This window comes from Coloeus monedula, assembly GCF_965178545.1.
Source record: "Coloeus monedula genome assembly, chromosome: 2".
In the NCBI taxonomy this organism is placed as follows: Eukaryota; Metazoa; Chordata; class Aves; order Passeriformes; family Corvidae; genus Coloeus; species Coloeus monedula.
Window position 1 is genome coordinate 51995605 of NC_138782.1, and position 13612 is coordinate 52009216.

The 13612-nt window shown below is 40.3% G+C and overlaps 1 protein-coding gene across 2 annotated transcripts in view; it reads right to left on the reverse strand.

Annotated features, from left to right (window-relative positions):
- Positions 1–279: 279 nt before the first annotated feature.
- SASH1 (SAM and SH3 domain containing 1) overlaps positions 280–13612 on the reverse strand; it is a gene marked incomplete at its 5' end in the record, with an annotated part of 533304 nt that continues 519971 nt past the window's right edge. For both annotated transcript variants that reach the window (XM_082303323.1, XM_082303324.1), the window contains 4 exons: positions 280–2892; positions 3712–3843; positions 4393–5531; positions 11202–11315. In XM_082303323.1, coding sequence (XP_082159449.1) covers positions 2632–2892; positions 3712–3843; positions 4393–5531; positions 11202–11315 — 1646 coding nt within the window. In that variant the 3' untranslated portion in view covers positions 280–2631. The remainder of the gene's footprint in view (positions 2893–3711; positions 3844–4392; positions 5532–11201; positions 11316–13612) is intronic.

The following is a 13612-nucleotide window of genomic DNA, read 5'->3' on the forward strand; positions in this document are numbered from 1 at the left end:
CATGTAAGCCTCAGAGAGGAACAAGAGAAAAATAATAATTATTAAAAAACCAATTTTTAAACATTTTTTCTTTTTTTTTTTTTTTTTTTAGAATCATAGAAAATACTGAGCTACAAAAGGGGACCCATCGAGTCCAACTCCTGGCCCTGCACAGCACCATCCCCAAGAGTCACACCATGTACCTGAGGGTGTTGTCCAAATGTCTCTTGAACTCCTGTCAGGTTCGGTGCTGTGACCAGTTCCCTGGGGAGCCTGTTCCAGTGCCCAAACACCCTCTGAGTGAAGAACCTTTTCCTGATATCCAATCTAAACCTCCCCTGACTCAGCTTCATGCCATGTCCTTGGGTCCTGTCCCTGGTCACCAGAGTGAAGAGATCGATACCTGCCATTCTGCTTCCTCTCATGAGGATGTTGAGACTGCAATGACATCTGCCCTCAGTCTCCTCCAGGCTGAACAGACTCAGCTGTTCCTCACAAAGCTTCCCCTCCAGACCCTTCACCATCCTTGTGGCCCTCCTTTGCACACTCCCCAATAGCTTAATGTCTTTTTTATATTCTGGCACCCAAAACTGCACACAGGACTCGAGGTGAGGCTGCACCAGATTTTCACCAGCTGTACAAAACATGTCTGCAGTATGTCTCCTGATTCTGTCATATCAGAACATGCTGCTTATCAGACACCAAGGAGAATATTGCAGAGCTTTGCAATTTCAACTTGCATCACTGAATTAGTTGCCTTCATACGATGGTAAGCAGTAAACACTGCTGAAATACGAAATGAGGGAAGTAAACCTAAGAGCTATCAATTGTACCAGGAGGCAAATTAGTTATCACCTGTAGTAAAATGCATATTCGTCTGCCTAAAACGTGACCATGAAAGAAGGGCCAGATACAGTAAGGAATCATGGAGTAACCACAATTTTTCATTCACCAGTCTGAGAGCACTTTATCAGGAGAAGTCATTAGCTCAATATGAGGCTAGGATAATTGGGGCACCAAACAGTGAAGTGCCTTGTCTGGTTTTATACAGTAAATTGATGTCAGAAATGATATTGGAAATAGCTACACATCCTGGCCTGTGCCCAGGTTTCTATACTATCTCCTTTTGCCTGCCAGACTAAGCTTGCTCTGTCTTCCATGGAGCATTTGCACTACAAGAAGCTGAAGGACACACCATATATAGACCCCAATGAAAAAGCTAGTTATGTGCTATTCATGATAATCTGTATTTGGTATATAAAATGTGTACCCAATATAGAAAAATAAAATCTGTCATTAGTCATATATGTTACTGGAACGTTTCACATGGAGTTAAGCAGAAAAATATCATTGCATCATGAAAAATGGTTCATCACACTTGCCAGAAAAATGCTCTTTTCCAGTGAGAGGTAACATTAACAGAGTGGTGAGGGATACCAACCGTTCTAAAAATCACAGTGTTTTCGTAAGACTATATGGGAATTTTCTTGTCCATGCAATGGAATTACTGGGTCTAATGATTTCTATGGGACACAATTTGCTTTTTCAATGCAAGTGAATTTTCATTTGTAGAAACCCACTGTTTGGAATCAATATGGTCAGGATACCAAGTCAAAGCTGTGGCATAATGATTGACAATATAACACAGTACACAGAATATGATTAAAATGAAAAGCAGTTACATATATACAAGGCAGTATATCTTGGAACAGTTTAGTAACAACAGTAAATGCAGACTGTAGTGAACAACAAGTTAACCTGACAACCGAAACCTAGCATAACCCTGCATTGTAAAAGCACCTCTACAACACAGGAGATATTATGATGAGGCATTTTATAGAAGCTACTTCAGCTGGCAATCACCCTAAATGCAACTTAAGTGTGACAGGTTGAAACAAGGCTTGGGAAATGTGAATACAGGGAAGTGAACACTAGGTAACTGCTTAAAAGCTTATTTTAAGGCAAATAAAAAGCTGATTGCTAGAAAGCAGTTATAAAAATGACCTCAGCTCTGTACAAATAAAAAGAAGCTTTCTGACTCTCTGTGGGTTAGTTGCATTGAAGTGACAAAGATGGACCACACTGAAAACTAATTTCAGTCCATCAACTTTAGCCTAGCTAAAGGCTTCGTGGCAACTGCGACCTATACCAAGCAACAGCAAAGATGACTGGGGAGGGCTTTGTGTTTATCTCTAGATTGCTGAAATAAACAAAAGGCATTTGCCAAACAGCTTCTACTGGAATTTGCACCGTGATTTGTACCTGCTCTTTAGGACTGATTTCAGGTACCTGGAACCTAGATGTACGAAAGACCTAGATGTACTAGCATCACTCACAAACTCGAGGAAAATATGCAAGGATCCCCTAATTCTGTGAAGCTGTGTGATTTTCAGGCCAACCCTGTGCAGTTTATGAAATAGGAATACTTTAGATGGGTGTGAGGGGGGAGGGAAGTACCACATCTATGTTACCTGGTGGTTGCTTCTCTTCTCCTTCAGTTGCCAAAGACTTTCATATCCTTTGAAGAAGATATCTGCCTGTCCTGGGGAGCCACTTCCTTGATCCCTTTAGCTACATGAAGTAATTAGAGTGATACTGGTGCAGGAAGAAGCAGTGGATTCTCGACCAGGCAAGGTCACACTATTGAGCATGTTAAATTGCCTCTGGATCAAGAGGTTTGAAGAGTCTTGCTGCTGCCAGGAGCTTGCTTATGTGCCTTTCCTCTGTGATGCCAGCTTTTTGAAGGCAAGTTTGTGACAGAGAAGGCACTTTGCTCAGTGTGTTGAATCCTGCTTCTGTGAGCAGGCTGGAATACATAGGCAGACCAATGGAAATCAGCCAGTCAGATACAGAGGTGATGAGTCCTGGGGACACAGGTTTACGGCAAATTTCTGTGAGTCCTCCACTTGGAATCTGGGGAGTAAAAAAAGAAAGAAAAGAGAACCTTTAATGTTAAACATCTCTGATTCTACAACAACTCTTTTTTCTTTTTATTTTCTCTTCCAAACTGGTAGAATTTCATAGCAGATGTTTTAACTTCTCTCATGTCACATTTGTCAGTATGAGAGTGGTGTGGGCTTAAAGGCTCAGATCCCTTGGCCAGAAGCAATGACAACAATTTTGGCAATACAGACACAGTGGGCAGTATCCAGCTGTTTGGCTGACTGTCAAGTACCATTCTGAATTAGTTTGAGATCAGTAAAGAATACTCAGTAACAAGACTTTTCACAGTGATACATTTAATTTCTCAGTAAGGCAAGAGAATACCAATTTTGCCTATTACCTCCTCAGACATACCAAGTTCCCCCCGAAAAAGCCATCAAAGTTTTTGATGGTTTCTCCCTTCTGCTTTTCCCAAGGAGGAGTGGACACTAGTATAGTTTAAGAAATGAAAAAGGAGTGTAAAACCTTTCAGATTTTAATACAGAAGCATTTAACACATGCCACCCTTAGTGAGCAAGTCTCTGTTACCACTGCTTGCAGTCTGCTTAGACTTGTAAGGCCATTACTTGGTCAAGAGAGGGCTATCCACTCTCAGCTTCTGACTGTCCTTGTTTGGGACTGGGGGAGGTACCCCCTGCCCCTGCAGTACCTCTACTTATGCTGTACCTGCTGGATGAACGTAAGGAGCACTTCAGTACCAGGACTTCTCAATTACCTCCCTTTACTACTAGTCAGTCCTTTTAAAAGTCTGCTCATAAGTAAGAAAATCTGCTTCATGGGAATACTCACTGCCATACGATGCTGCTTCCTCAGCTGCTTTACCCGGATTTGGTCCATGTTTGTAGCAACGTCCTTCTCAGGCTGCTCTAAGTCTTCAGAGTACCTCTGTACCAAAGCCTCAGGAATGCCACAGCGACCATGCTGAATGTTCCCAGCCAGACACAAAGGAGAGAAGACAGATTAAAGAAGTGTATCTATACAGACCAAACAATGCAACAGAAAGAGAAGTGCAGGATGGGAGCAAGAAGGAGCTTTCGTTGAGGTTCCATGAAAACTGAAAAAGTAATCCCTAAAAGACTCCTTCCTTCCCCCCGCAAAAAGATGCACTAGTTGATGCTATCAAATCAGAGTTTCTTGGCAACATAAAATCTAATCATTACCTCCTTTTTCAGTTCTACTCCCCTATATTAGTAGAGAAAGAGACATTTCCATGCCCAGTGCCACCAAGGCACCAGTGGTCTGAAAAGATGAAGGTTCAGAGTAAGTCTGGGATTTCTGAGTCCCCCACAACACAAGAACTACTTTAGGCATACAGTCTGATAGAAAAGACAAACAAAGTTATAGAATGTCTAATGTCCCAATGATTGTTAGCTTATCTTGGCCACCCACAAAAAATGTCAGATACAATGAATGACAGACTATCCCTTGGAATGCTAGCAGAATAAAACCACTGAGGTGATTACCACTTACCTTGTCTGAGTACGGTTCTTCAGTAAGATCAATGTCTTCAGACTGCAGCTTGTTTTCTATGACCATTTCCAGATCCATTCCTCTGCTACAAGAGACTTTCCTTGCTGATGCAGGACCGAGCTTTACCACATGCTGCTGAACACTAGCAGTCTCTGGGAGCTCCGACAGCCAGGGCGGCAGCGGGCTAGGAGGGCTACTGGGCTCCTGTTCAGAAGATGTCCTATGGACAGGTACTCCATGACAATCAATGGGAGTGGAGGAGCTGGTCTTTTTTACTGGCAAACATGGTGCTTCTAAACTTGAGTGGTTTCCACTTGTGGTCATGGGAGGATGATATAATCCATTAGAAAGGCGTTCTCGGCATTTTTTGGCAGGGACAGGCGGCGGCTGAGAAGGATTTTTTGGTTGCATTCTTGCCTCGTTTATGCCTTTTTGCTCAGCTTCTAGACCTCCCTTGAGGACTGGAGCATAATCAGCCCGTGGAAGGTCAGGAAAACCTTTACTCTGTATTTCCAGAGGTGTCCTTGTTGCATGATGCATCACTAAGGCAGGCTCAGCTTCACAGTTTTTCAGGGGGAATGGAGCAGGCTTTCCACCTGCAGTCTCCATTACAGAGAAGTTCAATTCCTTAGCTCTTCCTTTCTGAGAATTAGCAGCTCCTTTGCCCTGCTTAGCCATGAAATCATCTACCTTACAGCTGCTTCCATGAGACTGAGGCGGCAAGGCAGAGCCAGTTGCCTTTTTAGCTATATCCAGTGAATCCTGAGGAAAAGAACCTACTTTCTTGTTAGTGCCCTGTAAGTTAGTATGGGGTTCTCCCTGGAGATCATCCAGTGAGTGGGATCTTGGCCATGTGTCTACACCCTGGGGGCCATCCAGAGTTTCATAGCTTCGACATACAGCAACTGGTAAACTTCTGCGGTTCTTCTTCAGACCCGGGATGGCCAGAGGCTGGACAGAACTCTTCAGAGCACGATGTGCACAACTCAGCCGGCTTTCTTTTTCCCCTGGCTGCAGAGTTTCTATTGACTTGGTCAGTGGAAGCGTGGGATAATTTGATAGCTGGTTTCTGCTGAAATCCCTAAAGCTATGCTCACTTGCTGATTTTGAAGGAGGAAGACAAGTCCTTCGAGTTTTACCTAGAAACAAATAAATTCACCATTAAAAACAAAATTTCCAGCATAAATAACAGATCACTTCTAAATGCTTTTGAAACAAAATTATTTATTCCCTTTTTGTTAATTCTAAATGTAAAGGAACTTAATGGCATTTCAAGCATAAAGATTTGATTTGAACTTCAGCTTTAATAGTAAATGTTATCTTTTAAGTAAAATGCATCCAAAATACTTAATATCCTTCCTGCTCTCCATTGTGCAGAGATTTGAGGTTTAGCTCATATAAACCTTGTTCAGTGTAGAAATACTGTATCCTACAGTTAGAACTGATACCTTATTGTGTGAAGTTGTTTGACAACCCCCCCTGAAATAACTCAAAAGACCTACATTTTTTTCTTCTTCTCTGATTTGTTTAATATATAAATAATAATGTTAATATTTTAATAAAGTTTACTAGTTTGCATAGGATTTTTTTAAAAGATACTTCCTGTTTATGAATTTTTAAATTATATGCCAATAGTGTTATTTCATCTTTTAAATGAGCCACAAACTATTTGCACTGGCAAAACAGAGAGCAAGAAAGTGCATGAAGACTGGTTTTGCATCAGCCCCTTTGGAAAGCTACTTTCAGGGATGGCAGAGTTTTATAGAAAAAGATCTTAAGAGATGGAGAAGTGTTTCAAAAGGGAGTTTCAAGTGTGACTCATCTTAGTCTCAAATCATAGTGTGTACTTTTAAACAATAGATGCTTTCTTCTTATACTCTTTGCCTTCAGAGCTTTATCCTGAAAGAAGTTCAGTGCTTGGCTTTTAAATAATATGCACTGTTCACCTTGCATAGGAATGAAAGGAACCTGTTTAACCTAAGAAAATAAATACCTTGCTTTCTCTTGCCTCTTACTCTGCTCAAGGAATTTAAAAAAAAACAAAGTATCCAGAAAACTAGCAAAGAAAATGGAGGTTACATTTAAGAAGATATAAGGACAACACTCTCAAAAAAAAGTTAAAATCAAGGCGTGCTTATGAGGATGCATGTGAGTACACAGGAACTCCTTTCTCAGAAGCTGTATAGTTCACAGTTCAACTGAAACTAAATATCACCATTTCCCCACAATGCTAATAGAGACACATCCCACACTGAAGTTGTCTCCCTTGGTGCTACCTTGAGTTCAGGTAACTCAGAGAAGTAGCAGAAAGAAACTCTTTGTCTGCACCCTTCCACATGGAGCTAGGCCACCACCTTCTGAACATAACTTGAAATCACATTAAAATGATGTGTAAGAAATGTTACATTCATTTTTTAGTGCCTCCAGGCGCTAATGTCAATATGTAATGAGCATGGAAAGGAGTGTTCTCTTTCTACTATTCATATTTGCTAGCACATGCCTGACTTGTGCAGTAATTCACCCTCTTGTCTGGGGGTTGCTGTCACAGCTCACACAACAAAATCCATGTGCCTTCTTTTCAATCGATATATCAGTCAGGGGTTACACAGTTTTTAGGAAAGTTCACTCAGGAATGCCAGTACTAAAAGAAAGTTGTGAAAAACCCTACTACTGTGAAATATAAGCTCTTACTGAAGCCATAATCTAATAAGCATCTAATAAGCCATAATCTAATAAGTATCTAATAAGCAGCATTTAATTTCTTTAGAAATGGGGTATGTCTGTGTAAGGCCAGTAGCCTGGAAATGGAAAAAAGAAGAAATGAGGAACAGGAAAAGGAAGTGAAAAAAAAAAAAAAACCCAAGAAAAGAGAAATTTTGTGAAAGCAAAATCAATTCTTTAGTTCATTCCAACCCTGTTAGGCATACCTATACAAATGAGGTGAGAACAGGAGGAAGTTCAAAATATTTTGTCTATAACATGTATAACCAAACATGCAATCTTTATGGTCTCTGCTTCAAAATGGTTTAAAAGGTACTGCTAGGTTCAATGCTATGGCTTTGTACAAAGGACAGTAGTTGAGAACATAATTTCTTTTAATGTGATTTAAGTGAAGAGCAATATCAGGAGGGGAGCTATGGTTTATTTCTCTTTTTTCATCTACTCCTTCCTTCCTCCTGTCAGGCGTAATTTCATTATGCTTCTGAGACACTAAAAAATGAAGGTAATATTTCCTGAAAACAGATTTTAAAATATATTTTTAAGCTGTTTTCATGAAGTGGAGAGTTATATAAATAATGTCCAGAAATGTAATATTGCCTACCTTAAGAAAAAAAAAAAAAGGGAAACAACCTGCAAGGGTTAAAGTGTATAGCTAGTAAAGTTTAAACCACATTTTTAATGCTAGGGTTTTTGATAATAACTCAGTCTTATGGATCCCTGATACAGTTATGCAGTATAATGCCTTTCATAGGGCTGTAAACCATAGAGGCATTTCTGATTTAAATGTGTGCAGGACACAGATGTCTGGGTGAAAAATAAGATTACAAAGGCGGTCCTCACAAAAAATGAAAGAAAAGTTTATATTATTTTCAGTTCAAGCTATAGGAAATCCTTCAACTCTTCTGTTTGATGTTATGGTGCAGTTCTTGCAAAACAAAGCATTGTCCACCTCTCATGATACTTCTTGTTATTATGATACAGGGAAGGAACTTTTCCATTCCTTGTCATCATCTGTCTCAGAAGAAAGAAGACTGTCTTGGGTAATTGTTCTAGAGGTACCATAGCTACAGTGAAAATTTTTCAGTGCTTATCACAGTTTCTTTTTCCTTATGGAAGATGGTCCTCAGAAATTTATGTATGCAAAACCAGACACAGAATGCAGTGTCCAAATCCCAGATTTTATTAACTTCATTTTGGCATTGCTTTCTGTGGCTATAGTTTGGGGGCATTTCAAACTGCTCTGTTGACACAACAAAGATGATGGCACCTTAGACAATACTGGCCTCATTGCTTTTTCTACTGATTACAAACAAGTAGAAATGCACATTACATTAGGGAATGTGGCCACCTGTTCTGTTGCTTCCTTTTCTGACTAATCAGGACTGAATGCTTAAGTGCTTAGGATGCCTGCCTGGTACTATGGGAATCTGGGCTTCAGATTCTGAACAAATCAGAGAATACCCTTATCTCAACCTGATAAAGGCCTGGTTTGTTTGCTCATTCAAGTTTGCACATTGCACGTGCAATTTCACCTCTTTACATCCCCTTGAAAAAGCTATACAACATAACAAGTAAAGGTTCAAAGAAGCCAGGCATGAACAGGGATGGGAATGACCTATAGGGAATAATTAATAGGCCTTCTCAGACTATAAAAGAGATGACTTGGGAAGGAGTATGACAGACATCTATATACAGATATTGTTAGGTATGGAGGTTCTAAGGAAGACCAGGGGCATTCATAAGAAGTTCCAGGAAAATTGATGAATGCAAGGAAACAACACCCAAATTTTGAAGTCCTTAAATGAGTCATTCCCCAAGAGTGTCCTGGGAAGCATCAAATATGCATGCTCTGTTCCTATACCCTTCTGTAGCTATCTACTTTTGGCCAGTCCTATGAGAACCAGATTTCTGATATGGGTTCCAAATGCACCTCAGACTGCTGACTCCCACACACAAAACAAGCCCACTGCCTCCGTCTAAATTGTGACTAATTGTCACAAGCCTAAGGGACAACTTGCTCTCTCTGCCCTGATTCTATATGGACTAAGCATCTGATCAGGGATGGTAACTTCCTGCTCTGAGGTTTTTCCTGTCTAACTGGATAGATCACAGACTGCCTGCTCCTCGCTCTCTGTGAATCGAAATAAAACCACAATGCTGCTGTAAGTACACTGTAGATACCTAGGAGAATATCCAAACACTTCTGCAGTGGGACCCAGAAAAGTACTTACAAAAGATACTCTGCTACAGTACATAGCAAACCATTTTCTAGCCAAAGTGTAAGAGCAGCTCTGAAATCTTGAACTGATGTCAAAAGATCCAATATCAGCCCCAAACTGGACACTATACTATTCATAGAAATATTATGTATAACCGTTACCCAGAAAATGTGAAGACTGGTTTCTTCTTAGAATGCACTTCCCCTTTATGAAGTGCTGATCTGCACATTATGGTATTTATACCAGACATGAGAATGAGAACAGAATGTATTTTGAAAAAAAAAAAGCATATAAACAACTATGGACCATGAACTTTGCAATGAAGGTGAAGCACTTTTCAGATTAAATAGCCTTGACAAAATCTCTGAATGAATCAAATATTCTTTTCATAATGCATCACATTTTCAAAACGAGCACTAAATGCATTTGTGAGCAAAAATGATGCAGAAATGCAGCAAGTCATACATTAAAAAAAAAAAAATTAAAATCATCAGCATTTCACATTCTGGAAAACTCAGAGAGAAATATTAGTTTAAATGTAAGTATCCAAGCAGACAGGCAATGCCAATTGCTTTCTAAAGGTTTTATTATATTGTTAAAATAAAGAAAGTGTACAAGCAGCTCTTCAACTTCGGTGTTACAGCTATCATTATGATTGTACTTAGAGATAAAAAGAAGAGAAAATTGTCACATATGCCATATATTTAGCTATGATTCTATTCCAGCATGCCAAGTGGAAGTGGATTCATATTCAAGAAAAAAGCCTCCCTACTTTCAGGAATTTAGTATACTGTCAATTCCAGGCATTCAGCTTCAAAGCAAATTGCTATTTTCTTCAATAAAATGTTATTTTTCAGTAGCAGACTAACAGAAAATGCACATACTAAGAGAAGGATTTTTAGCTCTTATTTTAAATTGGAAAAATGGCCACTATAAGGGGTTTACAGAATCTATTTTTTCTGTTCTTGGTTTCCTATTTATGGTGAATGCTAGCAATAAATCCAGGCAGTCTGAGGCCAAGACATGGCTCAAATGCTTGGAGTGAAAATGCCTAACTCAAACCAATTTCAGCTCTTTTAATATTTCATCCCTAATGACAAGTTTAGACCATCCCAGAAGTAAAGCATATGCTCAATCAGCACAATAACCTGTTTCTTCAGATCAGAGACAGCAATCTCTATTATCATCATCTGCCTTGGTAATTTTTCAGTGCATCACCTTTCCCTGATGCAGGATAAGGCAATGGGAGCTGATATCATTAGCATTTTTTTCATAGTTTATTTTCTTGCCAACTTCTCAATAATTTAGCTTTCTAGTGTTCATACACTAAAAAGTCCTAAATCTCTGCAGCTGGGCTCTGATCAGAGGACAATGCAACATGCAACCCAAAGCAAACAGAAAAATATGGCCTAAAACAAAGAACATTTTCTTAACAGCTTTTGTAAGGGTTCAAAAGAAATCCCCCTAATATCAGTAGAGTTCAGAGGCTTCTCTGTTGGTGGTCCTTTAGACTTGGACTGTCAGTGTACAAGCAAGTGCAAGCCTCATGAGGCACAGTGGCATGAGAATATGATTGGGAGCAGAGAAGGCAGGGGAATGGCAGTGAGAAAGACTGTTGCTTTAGGATCACGAAAGAAAGACTATTTGTGAAATGTGATCTGTTTCCTACTAATGCAAATAAATAAATTAGAAGCAGTAGCAGTGAAAACCAATGGCTCAAGCCAAGGCAGAAAGAGGTAGTCAGAGCAAAGAACAAAGTCAAGTAGGAAGTAGCTTGTGATAGCTAGGAACAGAAGCAAAAGTATATGAAGTTATCTACTGAAAAAAAAAGACTGCAGGAACTATAAGGCTCACTGTTGTCACCATTACCATTCTCCAGGTTTTCACTGCTTTCGTAGCAGCCAGAATCCCGAGGAGAGCATCCGGTTAGGCCTTGGCCTTCAATGAGAAGTTTCTCCTGAGATCCTGACTGGTCGCTGTTACCTAGAGGATGCGAGAATACAGTGAAAAACAGGCAAACAGAAAATGCGGCTGAACTTCGCAACCTTCCATTTCAAACACCATTGTCTTGTGTGTCCAGAGAAGGGCAACACAGCTGGTGAAGGGTCTGGAGCACAAGTCTTATGAGAAGCAGTCGAGGGAACTGGGGGTGTTGAGCCTGGAGAAAAGGAGGCTCAGGGGAGACCTTAATGCCCTCTGCACTGTTGGACTGTTGTAGCCAGGTGGGGGTCGGCCTCTTCTGCCAAGTAACAAACAATGGGACTAAAGGAAATGGCCTCAAGCTGTGCCAGGGGAGGCCAGGGGAGGTTTAGTTTGTGAATTAAGAAAAATTTCTTCACTGAAAAGGTGGTCAGGCACTGGAACAGGTTGCCCAGGGCAGTGGTTGAGTCACCATCATTGGAGGTATTTAAAAGACGTGCAGATGTGGTACTTAGGGACTTGGTTTAGTGAGGACTTGGTTGGACTTGCTGTACCTAAAGGTCTTAACCAATCTAAATGATTCTATGATTTTCCCTATTGTATTATTTATATCATAAAAGAATGAGCACTAGGAAAAGCCATCACAAATGTTGGAAACATTCATCCTGTTTGGTAAACGATTAACAACAGCCTCAGCAAGAGTGTGAGGGAGCAACATGGTACACAATGAAAGCAGAATGGAATTTCTGTGCGCCTCAGCTGCCTTGGGGCCTGCAACTTACCACCACAGAAATTTATTTAAAATGATTGTGTCAAAGTTCTTTCTAAGACTTAAAAAAACCTCCAACACCCAAAACAGAAGAAAAGAGCTGAAAAGAACCAAGTCAAGTGAAAAAGAATAAAATCCTAACTCTGAATTACCTTCCAGAAGACCTGGAGGAAGGATCAGGAGTGAGTCTAGCACATTAGATATTGTCCCCTAACAAAGGATGAAGGGACGTAAAGGAGACTAATGGTGCCAATTCCTTTCTTCCTTGGTCTATGCAAAAAGCCAACACTCGAGTGTGGTCCATCCAGCTTGCATACACTGGATTCCGGGCATTTACCCAGAATGTTTTGTCAGAAATCATATTTTGTAAAGAAGCTAAATCTGGAGCTGAAGATACAGAAAACCAGTGTCATGACACAAGAATACAGTTTATGCTGTGGGTTTTTTCCCCCTGCAATAAAATGTCAGAAATGACTAGTACAATTCCTACTCTCAGCACATGGCAGGTAGTTATGGGGTGGAACTACGTGCTGTTGCCCCTCCCAGATTCCAGCTGTCTGGTCCCCACTTCTCTTTCTCCTCATCATCCTGACTTGGAGCTGGAATTTGTACTTTCCAACCATGAAATCGTCAAGTTTTCAAACCAAAATTGAAGGGTCCTGAAAAAAATTTTTACTTCAGGGAAGTTTAGCATTCTAAATAGGTCTGCACATAATGAAGAGAAGCTCATCTTAGGTGACAAAAAGCTACTCTGATATAAGTGAAAAGAAACTAATTCTGCAACTGCAACTTTATTGGGAGCTAGAGAAGGGCAAGGAAGGAGTGGATGCCTCTTTGGGAAATGAACAAGAAAGCTACACAGGCCACACAGCACTGTCTAAAGACACTAACCACAAATATTGCTGTAACTGAATTAAGCATTTCCCACTTAATAACAGCTGTTTAAATTGCTGCTATGGCAGTTTAAGCTAAAACATAGGAATTTGCACAGAAGCAGCTGAGAAAGCCCTCACACAATCCCTTCTACTGATTCTGCTCGGTGGATACCAACCTTGTACTGACACTTGGAGATGAAGGGCAAATTCAGTACTGTCTCAGGTTGCTGCAGCTAGGCTCTGCTTACTCCTGTGCAGCAAAGACACCCTTGCATTTGACTGCCATGGCTTACTCCACTTTTCCTCGTCATTGCAACCACTTTCCTGATACCACGTGTTCAGTGAGCAAAACTGCACTGCCGAACACAGATAGGTGGGTCACTGTTTTTCACTCTTTGCACTTGACTGATATATTTGCTCCCTTTGAAAATTGCTGTGTTGCCATATACACAACCTGAAGCTACCTTTACAATCCTGCAATTAACAGCCCAAGAACCAAAAGCATGTGCAGATAAGATTAATTCACATTACACTTCTCCACAGCCCTCTGGGCTTTGACTTTTTTTTTACTCTTGATAAACTTAATCTCTTCCCTCTAATCTGGAAATTTCTTCTTTCCTACTCTCTATGTCTCAGCCTCTTACTTTGAGTAGGTTATCTCAGGATTTATTCTTGAACAACAGTATTCTAAAGTGTTATATGTTGTACATTTGATA